A 26,183-nucleotide genomic window follows, 5' to 3' on the forward strand; every position below is an offset into this window, starting at 1 on the left:
CCCCGCGACCCCAAAAGGGACAAGCGGTAGAAAATGGATTTGTAAGTGGAATTACAATTGACACATGTATACCACAACATCCTTATGTATATATAAGGGCTGTCAAAATGAACAAGTTAACTCATGTGATCAATCGCATTATTGAAAACACACTTAGATTAATCGTGCAATTTATTTTGACCGTACAAGCTCTTTTACGGTCAGTGATCAGATCAATGCAGTACAGAAATGGTCTGCTCGCTGGCAAATTTCACTCTCCAAAATACATCCTAAAAGAACTTTAGATGAAACTGTGACCAAGTTTTGTGCAAATAAATCCCATGCAAACATTTAAAAACGTTCCTGGACAATAAAATCGCACTTGTGTACAAATATTGAGGTATTTTCTTAAGCAAATTTTAAATATGCGAGCCAGTAATCCCGTGATTAATCACGATTCCTCCAAATTCCAAATTGTGGTTAATCTAATTGTATTTAAAAAAAATAAGATTTGACAGCACTATTATATACAGAATATAAACCAGTCAAATGTGTTTGTTATTTAGATTTATTCAGTACATTTGGATATTTTATTGCCTTTTAGGACACTGAATTTGGGATTTTCATTAACTGTTCAATGTAATCCTCAAGTTATCAACTACTTTCTTGAAATATTTTACTGTGTAGTGAATATAAGCATTTTTCTTTTGAATTTGAACAACTGAAATGAACTTTTTATATATATTGTATTAATTCAGATGTACCACCTGTACATGCTGTTAACACACATGCCTTTTTATAGGCAATCTAAGATATAATAATGTAAAGTGAATTTGACGTGCTGTTGTATGGATAATTCTGATAGCACCTTTTAATGTTGTTCTTAGTTCAAAAGAAGGTACATCGTTGTAATTGAATTGAAAAGCAGCCTTACTAATGACACAACATGAATGAGTTAGTCATTAAGTTGTGAAAATGTATATTAAGCCTTAAAGACAAGATGCAAAGCTGAAATTTACAAAAATAAATAAAAAAGACCCGGCTAATGTTTAAACTTAGAGCAATCATGGCCAGACAGTATGGAGCAGACTACTTGCAATTAGTCTCAGTGGGAAAGGGGAGGAGCTTAAGTGATGAGCCTTGTTCAGCCTTTTATACGTCGCATGTTAATGCTTCTGTGGCGGTCCTATAGCTTCTCGTCGCCCTCCTCCACATCCTTCAGACACAACACCTCCAGCGAGCCTCGGCCTTTCGTCTCACAGCGGATCAGTTCGTCGATCTCCCTGAAGCAGCCGGGATCCACCAGACACACCTGAGCAGGTAAAGCAGAACGATGATGAACATGAAAGATATGATGTCATCAAATGTCACCGTAACTAGGCGATGAGTGGGTAATGTGCACCCAGAAGCAGCTTTAATGGCACCCTGTGCGAGACACTCCCTTGTCGACAAGAGATGATAATCTCTCATCGTCATTGGTTTGGTGTTATCGACTTCATGTGAGCAGTAATGCTGAGCACAAATTAATATTAATCTTTTTTTTCCCCCCTCAACCTTTGGGCGCCCCCTAGAAATTGTCGCCCTAAACAATTGTCCATGTGGCCCATATCTAAAACCACCGATTTTTCAACCGTCTCGCCGGAACACCGGCTCAAATTTGAAAGCAAGCTGCAACTGTCTATCCACAGTGTGGAACCGCTTCTAAGATACTGATCCTCAGAGATAATGGCGAACGTTTCCTTCAAGGAGGACTAGAGGGGAAGGACTGGCTAATAATAGAAAATAGTAATAGAAAAGCGCGATATAAAATCTAATCCATTATTATTATTATTATTTTAATTAAGCATGCTACACACACACACTGAGCAGGACAACACAAGAGCTTTAAAGTAGGGGTGATCGATCCAGATGGCGATACTATCAATACCAAAGGGATGTAACGATAAACAGTAAATAATGATAATTACGGTAAGGCTCCCGACGGTCAGTATTACCTTTTTAAATTACAATGATCGAAAAACCGAGATCAATACAACTGTACTTTGATAGACTCACAGACTGACTGGCCTGCTCGCTATCTTAAATGCTAACATGAAAACAAGAGACATTAACGTCTTTCCCCATTAAAAAAAACGACATACCCCAATCTAAACTAATATAAACACATTACTGTCTGAGCAGCTACCATACGATAACGTAAAGGCGCAGGACTAAATTTGGCCAAATGGTGAGGTCTATCAGAGGCACAGTCATGGAACAGGCTGCCAGCCCATGTCAGAAACTGTGACACCTATTGAAAACTAATCAGACATGCATGCACAATTAGATTATTCACTTGTTTTTTTTGTTTGTTTAATTATTTTGTCCATGGTCTGTGCTTATGGTATGCTTGTAATGTGTAATGTCTTGTGATTTATGTATTCTTTTGTATCATGACCTGTTGAATGTTTACTGTATTAACCTGCCTTAGGACAACGGAGTAAAATGAGCTATTGTGCTAACTCCCGCATATTTACATTGTTGCTCTATGTTGATGAATATGCATTGCCCTAATTCAAATAAATAAATTAATATCTTATTGTGCACATTGAACCTACAAGCTGTGCTCTCTTAGCGTCCCTCAGAGTCGTCGTTCTATACTCAGAGGAAAATAAACAAGGTATTTATACGGTGCGTTCAGGGACCGCTTAATAGAGTAGGACGGAACGCCCGCCAGAAATAATAAATTATAATAGATTTTATTTGTTACGCATTTTCAATGTAAATAAATCTTAACATGCCAGAGTACAAACCAATAATTTAAAACGATAAAAGCTTAGCCATTAAAACAGATAAAATACTAAGACTACTAATCAGTGAAGCTTAAGAAACACAAAACATGTACAAAAGTGGCTTTTCTAACAGTGTGTTTATTTTTTAGTTACTTAAAAAATGTTGAATTTGGTCATAATATTTACTGTGTGTATAAGTACTTTTTGAGCACATTCAACAATACTGCGATAACGATAACTGTGATATGAAATGTTTGTATTGTTAAATCCCTACAAGTACAGTATCAATATATAAATGATACTAAAGTAGTTGCCAGTTTTCTTTTACGGAATATAAATCATTATCATAGCTGTTAATTTATTTTATAGAGGAATATAGTTAATCATAGAACTAAAAAGTATTGATTTTGAATCGACAATCGTTTTGAATCGGAAATCCATTCTGAATCGAGTCGTTACCCCAAGAATTGAATCGAATCGTGTGGTGCCCAAATATCCACAGCCGTACCATCCATCCATTTTCTACTCCTTGTCACTCTGGGGGTCGCACCAACTGCACCAAACTGACCCCTAAGTAGCTTTTTTGGTCCAGAACTAAAGACCGAGCTACAAGTGTGAACACAATAGGGCTGCAACTAACGATTAGTCAACGACTATCTTAACGATTAGTCGATTGGTCGGTTAATAAAGCGTACACATATTTAATGGCTCTAATTTTTAAATCAACTTCTAAATGCACCATAAGGTTTTTTTAGGCATGTGCTTACGAACAACAAAGATGACTCATTCATTCATTTATATATTTACTTATAGTGTAACTGTGCTGCTCATTCAGCTGTTACAAAAATTAAAATGACTATTAAAATGTCAATTAAAAAGAAAGGCAAAGTGCTAAAAAAAACAAAACAATCAAACTTGATTATGTAGTTAAAATAGCAGCAATGAAAACAAACACAAAATCTAACTTCCTCAAAAAGAAAAGCATTTTATGAAGTTTAAAAAGCTGCACACTGGTATATTGACAATTGATTAACTCTTGGCAGTTTTAGAACTCTAATAGACTCAATGTGTATCTTTGGTAATTCTTAAATTGTTGGCTATTTAATAGATTGTATTTTCAATCTTACGATACCTCTGCCGGATGCGTGTGTGCACGCACGCACATGCACGGTTTGCGTTTGTAAAGTGCATTTTTTTACGGCCTTGCAAATTGACGCTGCTTTAAAAAGTACTTAAATTGATAAGTTTAGCTTGTTAACTTGGGCTAAAATGATAGTTAAAGTTGTTTTTCTCCACAACCAGGCATAAGCTAACACTCTAACTGAGGTTGAGATGCATCCTTCCTCCAAATGTCTGACATCATGGCTCCGCTTTAAATGCTTGTGTATCGCAGATGTACTGCCATAAAAACGAGGTCCGCTTTGCTAAATGAGCAAGGTATTCACGTTTTTAACAAGAATGAGAGGAAATATCTTCAAACTTTTCATGTTATCACTGGCGTTGTTTTTCGCCACTTCCGCCCAGAAAAACACGAGTGATGACGTCACGACTATTGTCGACGACAAATGTTATTGTTGACAATGTCGACTAATCGTTGCAGCCCTAGAACACACAAAGCGCGTCTTTTTCTCTCCTCACCATTTCCAGCTCCTCGTCAAAGTCTTCACTCTCGACCACCTGCAGGAGCGGTTTGAGCTTCTCCTTCAGCTTTTTGGCGTCTTTACTCGGCATCCTAAGACGCAGTTTCATGTGGGCCCGCTGGATCTCCATGGTCTCCTTCAGCTGCTTGATGACCTCCAGAGCCTAGAAACAGAGTCTCTAGTACTGTTACGTGCATAAAATGGCATTTTTACAAAGCAGTGTACAGATCACGGTGAGAAGAAATCATGTTTCAAGAATAATATAAAATTGAAATTTATAACAAGATACATATTTGCACATACCGTATTTTAGGGACCATAGAGCGCACCGGATTATAAGGCGCACTGCCGATGATCTATTTTTGATCATTTTTCATATATTAGCAGGCCTCGAGTTTTAACTTTTTAAGGTCAAGGCAAGTGTTGCCTTAAAGGAGGGCTCATATTTTAGGGCACCAAGGCAAACATTATTTTCTTTTGAGGCAGGAGATTATAAATATACTGTATATAGTGTTCATGTATGAGATATAGGGCTGCCAATTATAGCCAAAGTAATAATTAAGATTATTGTTATCAATATTGAAATCATGATTACTGATTGTTAAATAAAGCAGTGTTGGGGTGTGAACGTAATACCGTCATGTCATTTGTAATGTCTACCGTAATTTCCGGACTATAAGCCGCACCTGACTATAAGCCGCACCAGCTAAATTTAGGGGAAAATACAGATTGCTCCTTATATAAGCCGCACCCGACTATAAGCCGCAGGGTTTTGATGTGTGATTAGCGTAGTATATAGGGGTTCCTGCTACCACGGAGGGGATTGTCGGGACAGAGATGACTGTTTGGGAACGCAAAGCGTCCCATTTATTAACAATAAATCTTTCAATCATTCAATCAAACTTTCACATCTTTGACATGGCGAACAGCATTCGTGCAGAGTACAAATAATACAACGGTGCAAAGTAATACAAAGTGCTCGCCTGTACGTTATCAAAATAACCAGCCTACCGGTATATGAAAAGTCAGTCTTTAATCATTGTGTCATCGTCTTCCTCCTGCGTACTAAAACCACCGAAATCCTCTTCGTTGGTGTCGGAGAAGAACAGGCCGTATATAAGCCGCACCCTTGTATAAGCCGCAGGGACCAGAACGAGGGGAAAAAGTAGCGGCTTATAGTCCGGAAATTACGGTAATAAAAAAGACTATAGAAAAACATTTTCCATATATTTATAGACAAATATTAGGTTTTTTTAGTTTTTAATAACATCAACTTGTCAGCTTTTTGTCATTACATGATGCCTTTATCGCTATTTTTACATTTTGATAGTTTTTTTTTTTTAAGTTTTTTTTAAAGGTATGTAGATAATGTATCGGGACAGATCCATTATGAGTTTGAGCAGAAATATGTCATATAGGAATTAACTATACACAATAATAACACATTAACAAAATGATGTCACATGAATGATTTTTGAAGTGACATGGAAAAAAAAATAATAATAATGTAAACAAAACCTGGTGTTTACTTTTTGATATCAAAATAAAACACAAAGTAGTTCGGCTAATGAAGATGAAATCTAATAAACAAGCTTCGTTCTTCCCCAACGCCTCCCTAGTGTTTCAGTACAACAGTATAGGCCAACAAAAAAACCCGGAGTGATACCTCACACATTGAATACCCAATCTTCACGGCCTGCGTTCAATTCGATGAGATGACAAAACATTATAGCTAGTATTGATGTTATTTGAACACTGATACAATTTGCAGTTAAATAAAGGAGGAGTGAACATCCCAGTAAACAAAGTAAAAACTTTATAAACAAGTTGTGACAACGTTCGCGACACATCACCTGCTGCAAAACATCAAATAGTTTTCTCCTTCGCTGTTTACTTTTAGTGTGGGGACAAGTGTCTCCAATATTGTCCACACCTGTCTCCATCCAAACACAGCAGTGCGCTCTTAAACGCACGGCGGGAAGCGAGGGAAAATGACGTTAAACCAAGTGCTTGGCTCCGTTTACTCAGAGGGGAAATCTCCGCAGCAAAGTCGGTGTCGTTGGTCCGCCATGATTATTAAGCTAAACGACGCCAGTGCGCATGCGCCTGGCTTCCTGTTGCCGAAAATGCATTAATAAATGACGGTTTTCCTGTAATTAAAAAATTTAACGGTATTACTAACCGTTGGGAATTATCGCAAATTATCATTGTACCGTTTACTGTTACATCCCTAGTCCATTAACAAGTAAAAAGTCAAGAGCGGACACGGCATGTTCCTGCCGCAAATGTTGGTCAATTTTTTGGGCATTACGGCAAATGAAGAGGGCGGTCGCGGCAAATGCAGTGGTGCCGCGGTAAAATCTGGGCGCTGTATTAGGCGCACCCAATTATAGGGCGCATTAAAGGAGCCATATTATTATTATTATTTTCTAAATTGAAAACTTGTGGTCTACATAACATGTAATGGTGGTTCTTTGGTCAAAATGTTATTTACGTGGCTCACCTTCGGCAGCGTCTTCTCCCCGTCATCTTCGTTGTAGCGGTGAAGCGTGCAAGGACGGGAGTGGAAGAAGTGTCAAAAGATGGAGCTAACTGTTTTAATGACATTCAGACTTTACTTAAATCAATAACGGAGCAGCATTTCCTCATTCGGAAACAACAACACAGGAAATGTGCCCTGTGAAAAATCGTTTGACCGGAACTTTAATAACTAAAGTTCCTTGGGTGAATAATGTAAACTCACTATGCCAGTATGTTTTAGCGCTTTCACGGCGAGTTTACTGACAGATATAAGTAAGAACTTTACACTACTTTATATTAGAAATGGCAACAGCAGAGGATGAATGTCACATAACAAGAAGATAAAGGAAAAAGAAGAAGCCAATCGACTCACGGACGCGCGCAATTTTTCAGGACTTATACAGATCCCAAATGCAGATCAGCAGGTACCCGAAGGTAAGAAAAGTTGCTTTTGCATAATATTGCGAAACAAAACGCCAGATAATATGTCTTACCTTATACACACACCATAATAATACTTATATGTTTAATGCACTGACAATCCATCAAGCGGTGCGGCTTCATAGCTTACCAAAGTCATAGTAAAACATTTTGATAGATTTTTGAGCACTGTGTGTAATGTTCTATATTTTAAATGGAACATATAAAATGTTAGTGTTGTTTACTTGAGACATATTGCAATCATAGTGCTGTCTACACTCACCTCTTATGTTTGACTGCCATCTACTGGTCACACTTATCATTACACCATGTACCAAATAAAATAGCTTTGAGGTGAATAAGCTAAACCAAACTTATTAGGCGCACCGGGTTATAAGTCGCACTGTCGAGTTTTGAGGGGGGAAAAAGAATTTTAAGTGCGCCTTATAGTCAGAAAAATACGGTACATATTTTGTTCTTGTAAATTATAATACAATTACTGTACTTCTTGTTGAGGAAAACATGCCCCAGCTCCACGCGACTCCTCACCTGCTGCTTGGTGCTCTTGGTAGTCTTGACAGAGTAGTGGTTGTCCTTCATGGCCCGCTCAATCAGATTGACCGTGTACGGCCTCTTGGTCTCGGGGTTGACGCACTTCTCGGCCACAATGGTCGCAATGTCCCTGAACATTGTCTCCAGCTGACTCTGTCGTTCCTTGTCGGACACTTGCAGCTCCCCTTTGGCCAGGATCTGTCGCCACAAATGAAGAAGACACAGATTTATTTGTCCAACTTTTTTATCCAATTGTTCCCTAATGTACTTGCTCTGTATAAGTAACTTTTTGAATCGATTGTACTTGTCAAAGTAATTTTACTGCAACATATTTTTTACTTTTACTTAAGTGTTTTTGTGAAGAAGAAACGCTACTTTTCCTCTGTTACATTGAGTTTCATTACGATCACTACATTTATTTATATCATCATTAGATTCATTCATAATTTATTGATTACTGCTTGCAAAGCCGAATTATTTAGGCTTGTCAGGGAGACTTCTTCCAGCGGACACTGTCACATGATTCTATTTCACCAATCAAACACAGCCTGGCAGTCACATGACCACTGTCTCCCCCACACTGTTAAAAGTAATGTGCACCTCGCAGACAGATGAGACAAGGCTCTTCAATGTTTACCTTTTTAAAAAAAAATTTAATACTGTCAAAAGATAATCATATTACCGTATTTTTCGGACTATAAGTCGCAGGTTTTTTTTTCATAGTTTGGCCGGGGGTGCGAGTTATACTCAGGAGCAACTTATGTAAAATATCAAATAATATTATTTAGCTCATTCACGTAAGAGACTAGTGGAATAATAAGAGTGGAATAAGATTTCATGGGATTTAGCGATTAGGAGTGACAGATTGTTCGGTAAACGTATAGCATGTTCTATATGTTATAGTTATTTGAATGACTCTTACCATAATATGTTACGTTAACATACCAGGCACGTTCTCAGTTGGTTATTTATGCGTCATATAATGTACACTTATTCAGCCTGTTGTTCACTATTCTTTATTTATTTTAAATTGCCTTTCAAATGTCTATTCTTGGTGTTGGGTTTTATCAAATAAATTTCCCCAAAAAATGCGACTTGTATACTCCAGTGCGACTTATATGTTTTTTTCCTTCTTTATTATGCATTTTCGGCCGGTGCGATTTATACTCCGGAGCGACTTATACTCCGAAAAATACGGTAATCACACTTTGAATTTGGATTAATTGTAATTAATCACAGTAAATGACTTGCCTTAATAATTTTGAATCAATTTATAAAAAAGTAAAATATTTTCACACAAATGCAGTTTTTTCATCAGAATGTTATTCACGAACATTGTTTAAATGTTTTCCTTGAATGTACTTAATTTATCTGCTCAATACCCAGTAAGGTTCTGTCTGGGTTTATTTTGAAGCCAAATTTTAAATGTGTATGCATTAAATTGATCACAGACCTTATAGAAACCAACGCCGCCTTTCAGGTTCATGGTTAAGGTAAAGGAGCTCATAAAAAAATGTATGTAAAAAATCTAAATAAAAATGTTGATTATTCTTGAACTATACAAGAATACATATATTTTTTGTAATTAATCACCTGAGTTATAACTCTTTATTTTTAACAATTCTAGTTTTACTTACAAACGGGGCTGAATGATTTTGAGAAAAAACCTAATGGCGAATTTTGATACAAAAATAGCGACAGCGATTCAATTTGCGATTTTTAGATTTTATTATTTTGAATGCATGAGACTGCTCAAATGATGAGTGAAGGAAGCCATGTTATTTTTAGAATGTCAACCAACATATTCTTGTTTAAAGCTGCCACATATTAGAACAATATCCAATAATCTATGTGCCGTCAAAAGCATATGAGTTTACGTAAACACCCCCCATGTTTGCTTACACTGTGCTCGGCCGCATGTTGTTTACATGCGAGTGGCGGCGCGGACCCGCTTGCGCCCGGAAAAACACGATTGATGATGTCACAACTATTGTTGACAAATATAATTGTCAGCAACAAATTTTATTGTCGACTAATCGTTGCACCCCGACTACTTACAAACTAGGAAAAAGAACATTTAATTCAGGCACTGTCATCTGTGTCAGAAGAAATGTTCACATTTCGACCTACAAGAATTCCACTTGCAACTGTAAAACATGTTGCGGTAAGTTGTAGATGTTTGTTTTATGTTTTAGCTGCACATGTGCTAACATTAGCCCTGTTGTAACGTCATAAGTGACTGTACAATTGCATATTTTGTGATAAAGTACATGCTGTTGTAGGATATATCTCTGTGTTGCAGGGTGTACTAGTACCATTAAAAATAGCTACTAAATAAATCCGAAGCTACATTTAAAGTTAAATTTTTTGTTTAATATATTTTCTGTAGGACAAACATGACACAAACCTTCCTAATTGTTAGAAATCCCTTTGTTTATGTTATCCATGCTTCACTGATGAGTATTTGGCAAGCACCGTTTTGTACGACTAATTTCAGCGATCCTTGAACTCATCGTTGTTTCTTTACATGCAGAAATTTCTCCGATGCTGCCACGGAAAGACGTGTTTTATGCCACTCCTTCTATGTCTCATTTTTGTCTCATTTTGTCCACCAAACGTTGTATGCTGTGCGTGAATGCACAAAGGTGAGCTTTGTTGATTTTATTGATTTACTGGAGTGCTTATCAAGCATATTTGGTCAATCCATGACTGCAAGCTAATCGATGCTAACATGCTATTTAGGCTAGCTGTATGTACACATTGCATCATTATGCCTCGTTTGTAGGTATATTTGAGCTCATTTAATTTCCTTTACTTATGTCCAGTTTAATTTATATTTGCATGTCTCATGACACATTATCTTTGCAATATTGGCTGCATTTCTCATAGTTGTTTGTGTGCCATGTTGTTCCAGACCACAGCAAACGTTACCCAGCTTGCAAAGATTGTAATAAATCCATCAGAAGAAGACAGCCTGCCGTTAACTTAAACTTGGACACACACATCTATACCTTTGGCCATTTTGAGCTAACCATACTCTTGCCAGACCCTTATAGTTCGCTGAGCTCCACACAAGGATCTGGGTTCGAAGGCATTGCAAACTCCTTCAAGATAGCAAAAAATAATTAACCAATCAGGATATCATGGATGTGACGTAGCGCAGAAGCGACTGTTTGATTCAAACAACAATGGTGGCACGTAGCGAGGAGTCGTGTGCTGACATGGATTCTGCTATTGCAACTGTTTTGTAGAATCTATCGAATATTAATTATTTAAAAGATGAACAGAGAACGTTTTTGAAGGCATTTATTGGTGGCCTGGATGTTTTAGCTCTTCTTCCGACCGGGTTCGGATTTCCCAGCGTCGCTCTCATCAGCGTCACGGGTTGATTTCGATGAGAGGGGTTGAAGTAGCACGTCATTCAAGATAACGGACAAGTAGTTTATCCAATCACATACAATTATTTTTTTTACAAGGCCCCGCCTTCTGAAATACATCTTCTATTGAGAACTCCCAGATCAATGTGAGGAGCTCAGCGAACTACAAGGATCTGGCGAGAGTCAGGTTAATTCTGAGCCGGTAATTTCCAGAAGTTATCTCATCCTGTGAGAAGCCTCCATTTTACTAATGACTTCCAATGTTGCAAAAATGTGTAGAATAAAAATTAAAATACAACATTTCTGTCAACGAAGGTTTGCGTCAGCCATTGATAGTAGGCTAAAATAGCTAATATAGACACTAGGGCTGCAACAAGTAATCGATTAAATCGATTAAAATCGATTATAAAAATAGTTGGCGATTAATTTAGTCATCGATCTGTTGGATTTATGCTATGCGCATGCGTAGAGGCAATTATTATTATTTTTTTATAAACCTTTATTTATAAACTGCAAAATGTACAAACATCTGAGAAACAATAATCAAAATAAGTATGGTGCCAGTATGCTGTTTTTTTTTCTCAATAAAATACTGGAAAGGATAGACATGTAGTTTGTCTCTTTTATCCGATTATTAATCGATTAATCGAAGTACTAATCGACAGATGAATCGATTATCAAATTAATCGTTAGTTGCAGCCTTAATTATAACACTTTTGATTTTTTGCGGCACCAGACAGATTTATGTTTTGTATTTTTGGTCCAATATGGCTCTTTCAACATTTTGGGTTGCTTTTAAGTAAAGATACTGCTCCATTTGTAGTGTAATAATGCTCATTGTCATTTCTGTATTATTATTTATTTCGCTAACTGCTTCTTTGCCATCACTTTTACCATCATATTTGTACATATCGTATTTGCTGATGTTGTTCTATTGTTCAGTAAATGTTTCAAAAATGTTTGAAAAGGTAGCACATCCCAAAATTAAGACTAGTAGGACAAAATACTCACATTTCACTTGATTTATTGCTCACATCAAAAAAGAGGAACGCTTACGCGTTTCGGCACGAAGGCCTCTGACGAAGGCCACGTGCCGAAACGCGTAAGCGTTCCTCTTTTTTGATGTGAGCAATAAATCAAGTGAAATGTGAGTATTTTGTCCTACTAGTCTTAATTTTGGGATGTGCTACCTTTTCAAACATTTTTGAAACATTTACTGGATTAATTTTTTTTGGGTTTGGCACTCCATCTTGAATCACATTGAGAAGCGCAATCTCCTTTTTGAACCAGTTGTTCTATTGTTGTTGTTATTGTTGTGTTTGCTGTTGTTATTTTTGTCTCTCTGTCTAATGCCCCTCTTGTCTCCACAATTTCCCCCTCTGTGTTCCTTTTTTTCTCTTTCTATCCCCTCCTGCTCCGGCCCGGCTGCATCAAATGATAATATAAATACATTTAATAAAGTCAAATACAAATAAGGCAACAAGGGAAGTATCCTACACTTCTCTTTTGTCAAGTAAATCTGAACAGCATCTACATCAACTATATGATTTGCCTGACAAGCTGGACAGGAAAAAAAAATTATAATAATAATAATAATAATTAAGTAAATATACTCTCAAGTGTTGACTACCTCTGTAAATGATATATTGAGCTTCATCTCTTTGTACTGTACCTGTTTACAGATCTCAGTCAGATCATCCGTCCCAAAGGCCTTGCACAAGTCTTCCTTTTTAGCCACCTGCCCTTTGGAAACGTTGACGAACACGGAGTTTGTCTGTAAAACCTCATCCAGGTCTTTCTCTCTGCAAAGTTCAGACACAATAACAACAAAAGAAGATGCGACGCTGTCATGTTTTGACATGAAAACTCGTCCGGCTCAAGATTTGGAATCTTTTAACAGGACATCTAGCCGTTGAGTGGAAATACGTGACGACATATTTAAATAAAAATAAACAATACTTACGCTCCCGATCGCCAGCTGACAACTTTATTCTTGTAGCAGGCGATTTCAAAACGCTTGCCTCCTTTTTTTATCCGCACCACCGCCACATTTGTTAGCCGTATTTGGTTAGTCGGGGTAAAAATTGACATGTTTGCGCCCGTCTAGAAAGTTTATTAACGATAAAAACGCGATGTCGAACGTCGTCAGTCTTGTCGATGTTGCTTGTGTCTTCCTTATTTAGCGTCCGCTGGGAAACGTCGATAGCGACACAAAAGTTCCGCGGCGTATTTATTATTTATTTGTCTATAAAATAAGCCGAAAAGGGTGTCTAAATTGTTATAAAACGTCTAATTGTCTAAAACGTTATTTTTGGAAAATAATGTTAATATTTTTCAATATAAAAGGCTGGGGGAGAAGGTCAACAACAAGTAGGTGAAAGGTTAATTATTGGCCATAGGAGGCGCTAGAGTTTCCGAGCAACAATTCTTAGCGACGAAGAGCGAAGACGAGCAGATACCTTAGCGGCTACCAACTTCAGTTTAGGTGAGGCGCATGTTTTGACAAAACTACCAACAGTTCATCTACTGTCACTCTTAAGTCCAGAAAAAAAGCGTGACGTGTGTTGAATTCGTATTTGTGACTTTTCATCTGACGCTGTAGTTTTTGTTTCTCTCAAACCCTGCACCGCTCAAAGGGCGATGTTGTCACTCGTTGCCAGGTCCGCTCGCTTTACATGTAAGTCACAGTGCTTTGATGTGTTGCTTAAATACCTATTTTCACTTACTAACTGCTTCTATTGGATGTTCGGGATTAGAAACAAAACGTTAAATTGGGTATTTGTGTGAGAATTCACGCACAGTTGTACACTATAGTTACTTTAGTACAGTGTTGTTGTCCTGAACTAATATGTTGTAGACCAGGGGCCGTACTTATCAAGCTTCTTAGAATTACTCCTAAGAAGTCTGCTAAGAGTTGACTTAAGAGTAAATAAATTATTCACTGAAAGCTGCACTCAAAAGTTAGATATCAAGCGTCTTACTCACACTTTCAGCGAAGTGTAGGACTGAATCTTAAGTGTCACACTCAGAGCTGAATTACGACATTACTATGTGCCGTAAACGGAATTTTAGGTGACGTCATTTCTGTGTCCATAGAAATGACCAATCACGGAAGGGAATCCGTTGTCTAAGAATAAAGAAATATCTTGGAAATATTTAAGTGGACAATGGGAGTGTATATTTTGACAATAAACTACAAAATAATACAAAACAAACTAGTCCCCGCCGGCACTCACGCTACCGCTCCCTCTCTTCTATCGCCCACACACTCACTGACGTCACTCACCTCACGGCCACACACATACGCTACTGTCATAACATTTTCTTTCCAATTCATTAATTAGGCAACTCATTTGAAACTGGTGTGGGTGGCTCTATATATACTATCCCACTGCAGACACATGCAGAAATCAACAAGGAATCAAAAAGTATTAAATCTGTGACAAAAATAATATCCGCTCTGTCTAAACGATACCGTTTGATCAGCTGCTCGTCATCAAAAAAAAACAAACATTGTTCCGTTCCCTGAACGTTCGCGCACGTCTCTCTCGCCTCAGTGCCATCCCCTGCTGGCAACTCCTAACCACTTAAGACACCTCTGAAGGTCTCTTAAATATCGTGGAGAGTAGGAGTGATTCTTAGACTTAAGAACGTTGATAAAAAGCTTTTATTCTTAAGTTTGAGAGTAGGACTAAATTTCGCAAATTCTCAGGACTTAAGTGTAAAATGGCACTCTAAGAAGCTTGATAAGTATGGCCCCAGGGCTCCCCAACCAAACAAATACAGCAAAAATAACTCACTATAACGCTGAAATAGTGGGAGCCCTGGAAATCAGCCTTTGGCTACAGTCTCTCACATTTATACTGTATATGTTCATTAATGCATTGTATCATGTCACAAAGTTATCACAAATATAACCACTTCCTATGAGGAGTTTTATTGTACATCATGCCTGGGCAATTATTTTGACTCGGGGGGGCAAATGTAGAGAAAAAAATGTGTCTGGGGGCAGGTATATCGGATTTTTGGGAACACTAAAATGTCTGATTGAATGCTAAAAACGTTATGACAGAACGCCTTAAAAAACGGAATGTAATTTTAAAAAATTTTACTGAATGAGACACCCAGGATGTACAAACCCCGTTTCTATATGAATTGGGAAATTGTGTTAGATGTAAATATAAACGGAATACAATGATTTGCAAATCCTTTTCAACCCATATTCAATTGAATGCACTACAAAGACAAGATATTGGATGTTCAAACTCCTAAACTTCATTTTTTTTTTGCAAATAATAATTAACTTAGAATTTCATGGCTGCCACACGTGCCAAAGTAGTTGGGAAAGGGCATGTTCACCACTGTGTTACATGGCCTTTCCTTTTAACAACACTTAGTAAACGTTTGGGAACTGAGGAGACACATTTTGGAAGCTTCTCAGGTGGAATTATTTCCCATTCTTGCTTGATGTACAGCTTAAGTTGTTCAACAGTCCAGGGGTCTCCGTTGTGGTATTTTAGGCTTCATAATGCGCCACACATTTTCAATGGGAGACAAGTCTGGACTACAGGCAGGCCAGTCTAGTACCCGCACTCTTTTACTATGAAGCCACGTTGATGTAACACGTGGCTTGGCAATGTCTTGCTGAAAGAAGCAGGGGCGTCCATGGTAACGTTGCTTGGATGGCAACATATGTTGCTCCAAAACCTGTATGTACCTTTCAGAATTAATGGCGCCTTCACAGATGTGTAAGTTACCCATGTCTTGGGCACTAATACACCCCCATACCATCACGGATGCTGGCTTTTCAACTTTGCGCCTACAACAATCCGGATGGTTCTTTTCCTCTTCGGTCCGGAGGACACGACGTCCACAGTTTCCAAAAACAATTTGAAATGTGGACTCGTCAGACCACAGAACACTTTTCCACTTTGTATCAGTCCATCCTAGATGAGCTCAGGCCCAGCGAAGCCGACGGCGTTTCTGGGTGTTGTTGATAAACGGTTTTCGCCTTGCATAGGAGAGTTTTAACTTGCACTTGCAGAAGTAGCGACCAACTGTAATTACTGACATTGGGTTTCTGAAGTGTTTCTGAGCCCATGTGGTGATATCCTTTACACACTGATGTCGCTTGTTGATGCAGTACAGCCTGAGGGATCGAAGGTCACGGGCTTAGCTGCTTACGTGCAGTGATTTCTCCAGATTCTCTTAACCCTTTGATGATATTACGGACCGTAGATGGTGAAATCCCTAAATTCCTTGCAATAGCTGGTTGAGAAAGGTTTTTCTTAAACTGTTCAACAATTTGCTCACGCATTTGTTGACAAAGTGGTGACCCTCACCCCATCCTTGTTTGTGAATGACTGAGCATTTCATGGAATCTACTTTTATACCCAATCATGGCACCCACCTGTTCCCAATTTGCCTGTTCACCTGTGGGATGTTCCAACTAAGTGTTTGATGAGCATTCCTCAACTTTATCAGTATTTATTGCCACCTTTCCCAACTTCTTTGTCACGTGTTGCTGGCATCAAATTCTAAAGTTAATGATTATTTGCAAAAAAAAAAAATGTTTATCAGTTTACACATCAAATATGTTGTCTTTGTAACATATTCAACTGAATATGGGTTGAAAATGATTTGCAAATCATTGTATTCCGTTTATATTTACATCTAACACAATTTCCCAACTCATATGGAAACGGGGTTTGTACATCTATAAACAAGCTTATTGGTGTGTTTAGTGGGACAGGCGAAAGTTAAAGTCGGAGAAAATGCAGTCGTTCATAAATTATTTAATGTTTCTCCGCGGCTCGGTAGTAAATGCGCCTCGGACCGGTACCGGTCCCCGGACCTGTGGTTGGGGACCACTGTTGCAGACAACAAAACAAGTGAGCACCTGGTTTGAAATCAGTAATTAGTAGGGTTGGATGATATTGCATATGTTGGTATATATCCAGAACAAAGTACACACAGGACCAAACAAATAATGTTTTCATCAAAAACTTGTTTGTGAACAATATATAAATATAACATTATACATGGATGTAACCATCTCACCATAATAATGTGTATTGCCTTTACATTAGGCTTGCAGCTGTCGATTATTTTAGTAATCGAGTAGGGATGTTAACGATATGAAAATTTAATATCACAATTATCATCTCAGTATTGTTGAATGTGCTCAAAATGTAGTTATACACACACTCACTGAAATCGTTTTACAAGTTTTATTTTTAAAATGTTAATGTGTCATGTATTCATGTTAGAGTTTTTTTTATGCTAGCTACCAATTAGCGCACCACCTGCTTGTGAAACTGCTTTTTAAACTGTGGTAATCACGGTTTTACAATAATTATGTATGTACAGTGTATTTTCATTCTACTGGTAATCATTAAATCCCTATAGTAATTATAGTATAGTAAGTAATCCGTGGGCTTAATGTAGAAAGTGTGCCCAAACAAGGGCCAAAGTGAAGACGTGCCAATGGACCGCCGGCCAAATAGTGATTTTAAGCATACAACCGAACCGTAAGTGAAGAGTTTAGCATAATACAGCCGTTTATAAGGTAATGGAGATAATTATTTTCGATACATGATAAACTAGTTAGCCTTAGGGACATCCCATCGAAGGTTTTGTGAGCTTGAAAGAGGTCAATGTGAATATACCTGTATGTTACATTTGAGAAACAACCCTATAGCGGTCCAAATGAGATGGCTCAGCGGGCCACAGTTTGGGCACCCGTGGTTTATAGCGTCAATGTGTATTTTAGGCAAATAGAAATGATAGAAAGATTAACAATTATTTTTTTGCTTGCCATAACCTTCATTGTTTTTTGTAATAATTTGCAGCTTTATTAATGTGTGCCAGTTAAAGTAATCAGAATTGAAATTGCACTTTTAACATGTCATGTTTTAATCACATGCAGTGATTTTAAAAATGTGAAAAGAAGAAATTATTCGCTGTTCGCAGCCGTACAGATCACTGCACCCACGCAACACTACTCCTGTGTGCGCTCTACTGTAGCGACCGTGAGGAAACTTTGTCCGCGTATTTAAAGTAATGACCACTTCATACGGTCTGGTTTTTATCAGTTTTTGTTAGTTGCACTCATTAAACATGCTATATAAATCACAGCTCTTTTCTAATCGAAATAATCGCTTCAGCCGTACTTTACATACAATTGAGCAATATAAAGTCAATAGGGCCGGATAACTAAACAAAATCTAAAACTACTATTGGCAATTCTTTGGAATTTTGCCCCTAAAGCCCTCCTGTTTCCAATAATTTATTCCCTAAACAATATAACATACACATTATCAACAATGTAACAATAGAAACAACACAACAAAAAACATTGTGAAATAGTTAAAAAAATATACACCTTATTAAGCTAGTAAAACCAAATACTGATACTACTTGGTATCAGTATCTTGGATTGATCCACCCACCCTGGCAATCAGACTTTGTTGGCTGATTTCTTTGTTTGCTCAACAACTATGGGGGAAAACACATTCGCCTTTCTAATCGTAGTAATAACTAGGGCTGCAACTAACGATTAATTCGATAATCGATTAATCTGTCGATTATTACTTCGATTAATAATCGGATAACAGAGACAAACCACATTTCTATCCTTTACAGTATTTTATTGGAAAAAAACAGCATACTGGCACCATACTTATTTTGATTATTGTTTCTCAGCTGTTTGTACATGTTGCAGTTTATAAATAAAGGTTTATAAAAAAAATTACAAAAAAATTACAAAAAATAAAAAATGCTTCTGCGCATGCGCATAGCATAGATCCAACGAATCGATGACTAAATTAATCGCCAAATATTTTTATAATCGATTTTAATCGATTAGTTGTTGCAGTTCTAGTAATAACACACAATTACCGTATTTTCCGCACTATAAGGCACACCGGATTATAAGGCGCACCTTCAATGAATGGCCTATTTTAAAACCTTGTTCATATATAAGGCGCACCGCATTATAAGGCGCACCGCATTATAAGGCGCATAGAATAGACGCTACAGTAGAGGCTGGGGTTACTTTATGCATCCCGTAGTTGCGAGACCTGTTGTGGCTCAGTATTGGTCCATATATAAGGCGCACCGAATTATAAGGCGCACTGTCAGCTTTTAAAAAAATTGGAGGTTTTTGGGTGCGCTTTATAGTGCGGAAAATACGGTACTGATATACTAAAACTGCCTGAAGATTTATATTTGACATAAAAGCTGCAAGGATGGTGCTGAAAATTCTCTTCTAGCAACAGGTGTGGTCCACAAAGTTTAACGGTTAAAACAGTATTTACTACAAAACGTGTGTCTTGTCCTCAGCCAGGGGGTTCGGGCTCTGCAGCCGGTCGGTCATCAGGGCCATGTCGTCGTCAGACGGTCCGACCCCGCCTTACACCACCCTAGCCATCAGCCGCCCAGCAGAGGCTGTCACTCATGTGGAGCTTCACCGCCCTAACAAGCGAAACGCCATGAACAAAGCTTTCTGGAGGCAGGAATGAGTCATTGGAGTGGTTTTTACAAAGCCTATACAAAAATATTGTAGATTTATTTTTTTAGATTAAAAAGGAATGTTTTATTGTTCTTCCCCAGTGAGATGGTGGACTGCTTCAACGAGATCGCTGATGATCCCGACTGCAGAGTGGTGGTGTTCTCTGCCGCAGGAAAGGTCTTCACGGCAGGTATCAAACCTGTTTCAATGTTTCAAAGATGCTACTTTCTTTGTGAAACCTCTTTTTTTTTTAATGGATTTGTCTTTGCCACTTGTCCAGGTATCGACCTGATGGACATGGCAGGTGACATACTGCAGCCTGAAGGTGACGACACGGCCCGGATTTCTTGGAACGTCAGGAAGACCATCACCAAGTACCAAAATACTTTTTCAGTCATAGAGAGGGTCAGTCACTGTTAATATTAGTGGTTGTTCTGGAAAAATGTCATTGAATTACCACTTGAAACTGTAAATGGGTGTTTTTCTGCCTGTAGTGTCCAAAGCCTGTGCTGGTGGCCGTCCATGGTGCTTGTGTGGGAGGAGGTACTTCAATTTGAGAAGTAGTAGTACATTGCACAAACTTTGTATTCAATCAGGGGGGGGGTCATTCTAAGTATTACAGTTTATTTATAATGATGACATACAAGCATAATATGCTTTTGAGATTGCAGTCACGGTTTTCAGATATAGATAATGTTTGTGTGTACCTCGCATTACTAGGAAATGAATTGACAAAGTCAACAAAATACAATTTTGGAAGCAAAAGTGGAGGGTTTGTTCCAGCACTGATAGTCGCACATTGATAAATGTAAGCATGCGGGGGCCATTTAGATTTTTTCATTTTCTAAATAAATACAATATTTATTGTATATTTTTTACTTTCAACGCTATAATATCCATAGATCAACTTAAAGTATATCTGTGACATTTTTACTGTTTTGTGGCGTTTTTTTGTTAAAAATATATATATATATATATTTTTTTTTTTCCCGGCAAAAACACGAAATAGACAATATTTTCCCTCAAAAAATGTAATTATTCATTATTTTTTATAGCAATGACAGTTTAAAAAAAATCCGGCTAAAGGTCTCAGGAAGCCAAAAGGCCAACGCTCATAAAAGTGTTAAAAATAAGTAAAATATCAAAATGTTATTTTTAATTTTAAGGCTTTAATCTGTAGATCAACATCAGATCTATCCGTCGATTATATTTTTATTTTATTACTATTTATAATTTTTGGGGGCAAAGCCAGCTTTCAAGTAAACAACTGCCCGCAAGGCAGTTTTGTGTTTTTAGTGTCAATATATCAACATTTTCTTATTACATTGCATCTGTTGGCTCTTTTATTCCAATTTTTATGGGTTTTTTTTTTTGTGAAAGTATCTGCAAACTGTTCCGCGGGCCTTTAAAAAGTGAGCTGTGGGACGCCATTTGAACATTCCTGGTCTATTCATTTAAACATGACAAACCAAGTTGGAATACCCTCACTGTCAGGTGTCGACCTGATCACCGCCTGTGACATCCGCCTGTGTACCCAGGACGCCTGGTTCCAAGTCAAGGTACGTCCTTGTGCACTTATTATTTTAAACATAAAGGAGCAATTATATAGTTTTAGTAGGTATAGTAAATGCCTAGATAAGTCTTCAGCATCACTATGGCAACTAATTGCAGTTCAGACATTTCACTTGAATGATGACTTCCTATGATTCATAACATTCAATAAAATAGTTTATTGGAATGGTCCAGATGTCGACTAGCATTCTGCCGTTATGTTCAACAATATGTAGGAAGTTGACGTTGGACTCGCAGCCGACGTGGGAACTCTGCAGAGGCTTCCTAAAGTCATCGGCAGTCGCAGGTAATCCAATCAATCAATCAATCAATTTTTTTATTGTCATTGTCATAATAACACTTAAGTCAAACATGTCAACGAGATTTGTTTGAGCTTTGTTTAGCGGCATAGAAACTGCATTGAAGTGCAGGTTGACCATAGTTTACAGTTTAGCATTGTCAAGATTGCTAATAGAGGGGCGTGGAGGTGTTAGGTGGGAACAGTCAGATGTCTGATGGGTGTTACGTTGATGTTGCAGCAATGCAAAGTCCAGAGCACAATTATTGAGGTGGTGAAGAGTGAGGTAATAAGATGGTCTGGGGCAGCAAAGGGGCAGGCTGTTCATTTAGCAGTCTCACAGCCTGGGGATACAGACTGTGAGACATTGTGACAATCCACTTGTATTCACACAGTAAATTAATAAAACAGACAAAGGGGATGGTTTAAATTGTGGGGTTTTTTTATGTTGCCGTTTTCTCCAGCCTGGTCAACGAGTTGGCTTTGACTGCGAGGAAGATGCACGCCGACGAGGCCAAGAGCACAGGACTGGTCAGGTGAGCTTAATTTCCATTTCACATGTTTTTAAAGAAAAGGGCTGCATAGATTCTGAATGAATCACATTTATTTCCACTGTTATGTGTTCTTACTATGAGTTGTTTAGCTACAGGTAAAACTAGTTAGATTGCATTGTTTCTGAAGAGCAAAAAGTACTTATATCACATGCATTGGGACTGTAATAAAAAAAAATAAAGGTTTAGGATTGTTCTGGCAAGATATGTTAGTGCATATGAATCCCAGGAATGCAGAAATGCATTTGTTGCATCTCACTTTAAAGGAATCTTCGTACAGTCTACAGTAAATGCTATATTTTTGTATTTTGTCATTTAAAATTTTCAAATTTTTCACACTGAAAACAAACGATCAAAGGTACGATTACATTACCTCCTACTGGAGGTAATGTAATTGTACCTTTAATTGGTTGGCAACATAACTTAAAAAGTTATGGCCGTATTTGGACAAAACTTTTATTAGATGTCTGAAAGAGGATAAGGATTTTGGGCCTGATCCGTATCATTTTTACTACAACAGCGCTTTGTTCAGAAGAGAACACACAGAAGATAATACAAATAATAACAGAAGAAATTAACAAATTAAACAGATGGTTTGACAAAAACAGACTAGCGTTGAATCTCAGTAAAACTAAAATAATGCTATTTGGTAACAGTAGAAGAGAAAGTCAAACACAAATACAAATAGACGGAATAGAAATTGAAAGAGTAAATGAAACCCAATTTCTAGGTATAATGATTATAAATAAATTGAACTGGAAATCTCACGTAAAAAATACACAACATAAAGTAGCAAGAAACACGTCAATAATGAATAAAGCAAAACATGTTCTAGACCAAAAATCACTTAATATTCCCTACTTCTCACTAGTTTTACCATATCTGAGTTACTGTGTAGAAATATGGGGAAATAATTACAAAAGTACACTTCATTCATTAACGGTGTTACAAAAAAGATCAGTTAGAATAATACATAATGTTGGATATAGAGAACATACAAATCCTTTATTTATTGAATCAAAGATACTGAAATTCCACGACATAGTGAATTTGCAAACAGCTAAAATTATACACAAAGCAAACTATAACCTACTACCCAAGAATATACAACAATTTTTCTCAAAAAAAGAGGAGAAATATAATCTTAGAGAAAAATGTAATTTAAAACATTTGTACACACGCACAACACTTAAGACCTTCAGCATATCAGTATGTGGAATTAAATTATGAAATGGATTAACAAAGCAATCAAACAATGTACTAAAATGATCCACTTCAAGAAACTCTTCAAACTTAAAAGTGTTTAAAAAGTACAAAGAAGAAGAACCAAGATAAACATTCTGAATGTATTCATCCATCCATTCTTTCATTCTCAAAATAATCTTACTTATCTCATCATATGAAATATAACTTACTTCACCAATTATTATTTATTTATTTTTATTGTGATTACTTATGGAGTTATTGTGAATAAATTGAGAACAGGAAGTGAACAAAAGTTTTAGCAACTGTTATGTAAAAGAAAAGGGGTAGGATTAAATAAGCTCTGCTTCTTCCTACTCCTTTTCGAACATGTTGAAAAGAGAAACTGGAAATTGTGATGTATCATGTTGTATGCTTGCATGTTCGAAATAAACTCAAACTCAACTCAACTACGTTACCTTACGTTTATGATATGAGCTTCCACGCAGACAAGAATGTGACGACAGACCAAAGGGTTTTCATTCTGTAGCCTTAAACTTTCAGGAAATGGCAGAAATTGAGTAAAGAGCAAGTGATTACATTTTGGGGCTGAGCCTGATCTTGTGTGCGTGCATTTTAGTGGCCCCACCTCCACCCACTGAAACAAAGACTGTAGATTACTGACAAGAGGCTTTACTCCTTGTATTTTAATTTCACTACAGATGACTCAAAAAGCTCTGGGCACATTTTGATGTAAATTTCAGGAAATATCAGAAATAGGATAAGATACAAGTCATATTTTGGGCCTGATCGGGATCACCGATTGGACTCACAACTTTTTTTTTACTATTGGGAGGTAGGGCTTGGTGGTATCTGCGCTGGCAAAGTGCTTTTCTAGTTAGGTTAATGTTTTCATGTAAAGATGTTGGAAATTAAGTGCAGGAAGGCATGCTTGGAGCACTTCCAGGTCGGTTTTCCAGAAAAACAACAAGCTAATCATCTATTTGATCGTTTATAGTGAGAAACCATTTATAGTAAATGACCAATACAAATATATAGCGTTGGTGTAAAGACGGGTGACAAGTTCCGCGATTACAATTACGCATTAGAGGCCGTTTGGTTGCAGCAGGGGGAGGGTAAGCCACCACCGCCATCAAGTGGTAGTTTACATCTGCTGTGACAACTAGAAACACACGAGCCTCCACCAGGGGGCAGTGTAGCATACTCAGATGTAAAACCTCTTTTGCACAATCAGCCTTTTCATATAAAGCCATAAAGGAATGGAACGACCTCACAACAAACTTGAAAAGTCTAACAGATTACTCTTCATTCACAATTGAAGTTAAAAAGTGGCTTTGGAGCAATCAAAGCTGCTCACACGGTCACTAAGATGGGCATTATGTTTGACACATCAACCTAATGTGTATTATATTTATCCATGAGAGCATTTTTATTGTAAATTGTGAGGTGTGTGTGTTAAAATCATGGTTGTTTTTACAAATGATGACAGATGTGAACAAAAGGATGTATTGTCTTTGTGTGATGATGTAAATGAGGTGTGGTTGTATTGTATATTAAGTATGTTTCCATGAAAGGGCATTTTATGACTTTTTTCTTAATACTTGTGTATGTTTTTATTGTCATAATTTTATTGCATGATTTTTGTATCCCTTTAATTTAGGTAGCCAGGGACTGCAGATGGAAATTAGCTATAATCTGGTACAGAACATATCTGTCTTTGAGCTTAATGTTTCTGTACATTGTCCCTTCAAATAAAGACTAAACAAAAGTGGACACCTGATGCAAAGAAGCATATGGCTTTAACATTCCTAGACAGGCCTGACACATCAATTCTATATTCAGCTTCTTTTTCCTTTTTTATTCTTGGTTTATAGGGATCAATATACTTTACATCTTATTTAATGTGATTTTTAGGCCCAATATGTTAATAGTTGAAATGAAATAAGTACAAGTGAGTGTGTACTGACAAAAAGGGCACTAGCTGAGGTAAAAAAGTTTTTAAGATGATATATAAAATGAAAACAAATGTAAGGCAACTAAATCCTGCCCTGTACTTCTATCTGCGGTTTGTTCTTTCTCCAGCCGGGTGTTTGCAGACAAGGAGGCCATGATGACGGGCGCACTGGAAATGGCGGGGGAGATAGCAGCCCGCAGCCCCGTCGCTGTGCAGGGAACCAAAGTGAACCTGGTCTACTCCAGAGACCACAGTGTGGCAGAGGGTCTTGAGTACATGGTAAATATAATTCTGTGCCATGTTAACAATTCATAAATATATAATAGACATCTGCCTTTTGTTACGGGGCATATCTGATTGTCAAATGTTGTCCAGGCCGCTTGGAACATGAGCATGCTTCAGACTCAAGATGTGATGAAGTCTGCTCAGGCCTCAATGGAGAAGAAGAACATCAAGACTGTCACTTTCTCCAAACTGTGAGCTAGGAGTTCTTTAGAGGGGTGTTCTGTCCAAAGATCTGAAGGTTTTGGGTTGACAAACTATTTACTAAAATAAGCTAAACAATTACTGCAGAATGTCAATCATGTAACTTGTTTCTCATTTTCAACAGTCAACCAGCTGTGTATAAAGAAATGTTTTTGTAGGTGTGGGTAGCTGTAATGTGCATTTCTGACAATGTGCCAAATTCAGTGGCCTGACTGTTTTTAATCAAGTGTATTGATTTTCATCTTAATTTTTGTAAAATACTGTATGTATATGATGTGAATGTTTTTATTAATCTATTAAAAGCTTCTGCGAGTAATACCTCCCTTGTATATCAAATTGACTGCATGTTGGCTAAAAGATTTGACAACT

The 26,183-nt window shown here is 37.5% G+C and overlaps 2 protein-coding genes across 6 annotated transcripts; one reads left to right on the forward strand and one right to left on the reverse strand.

The window, feature by feature from the left end:
• Positions 1-158: 158 nt before the first annotated feature.
• Positions 159-13,673, reverse strand: sbds (SBDS ribosome maturation factor). The gene is made up of 5 exons (XM_062060557.1): positions 13,223-13,673; positions 12,932-13,061; positions 7,880-8,080; positions 4,389-4,553; positions 159-1,291 (listed from the first exon to the last, which is right to left on the reverse strand). Exons 1-5 carry the CDS (start codon positions 13,348-13,350, stop codon positions 1,166-1,168), a joined length of 750 nt encoding a protein of 249 aa, XP_061916541.1. The 5' UTR covers positions 13,351-13,673; the 3' UTR covers positions 159-1,165.
• Positions 13,599-26,132, forward strand: ech1 (enoyl CoA hydratase 1, peroxisomal). Of its 5 annotated transcripts, none has more exons than XM_062060551.1 (11): positions 13,632-13,744; positions 13,896-13,936; positions 19,603-19,771; positions 19,873-19,961; positions 20,052-20,176; positions 20,266-20,314; positions 21,245-21,330; positions 21,559-21,629; positions 22,085-22,156; positions 25,457-25,607; positions 25,704-26,132. In XM_062060551.1, exons 2-11 carry the CDS (start codon positions 13,900-13,902, stop codon positions 25,806-25,808), a joined length of 954 nt encoding a protein of 317 aa, XP_061916535.1. In that variant the 5' UTR covers positions 13,632-13,744; positions 13,896-13,899; the 3' UTR covers positions 25,809-26,132. The 5 variants fall into 5 exon arrangements, with proteins under 5 accessions (XP_061916538.1, XP_061916535.1, XP_061916536.1 ...); XM_062060552.1 differs by having other exon boundaries at positions 13,633-13,744; positions 21,266-21,330; XM_062060554.1 differs by lacking the exon at positions 13,896-13,936 and having other exon boundaries at positions 13,599-13,744.
• The last annotated feature ends 51 nt before the right edge of the window (positions 26,133-26,183 follow it).

This window comes from Entelurus aequoreus, linkage group LG10 (genome assembly GCF_033978785.1).
Source record: "Entelurus aequoreus isolate RoL-2023_Sb linkage group LG10, RoL_Eaeq_v1.1, whole genome shotgun sequence".
Lineage (NCBI taxonomy): Eukaryota > Metazoa > Chordata > Actinopteri > Syngnathiformes > Syngnathidae > Entelurus > Entelurus aequoreus.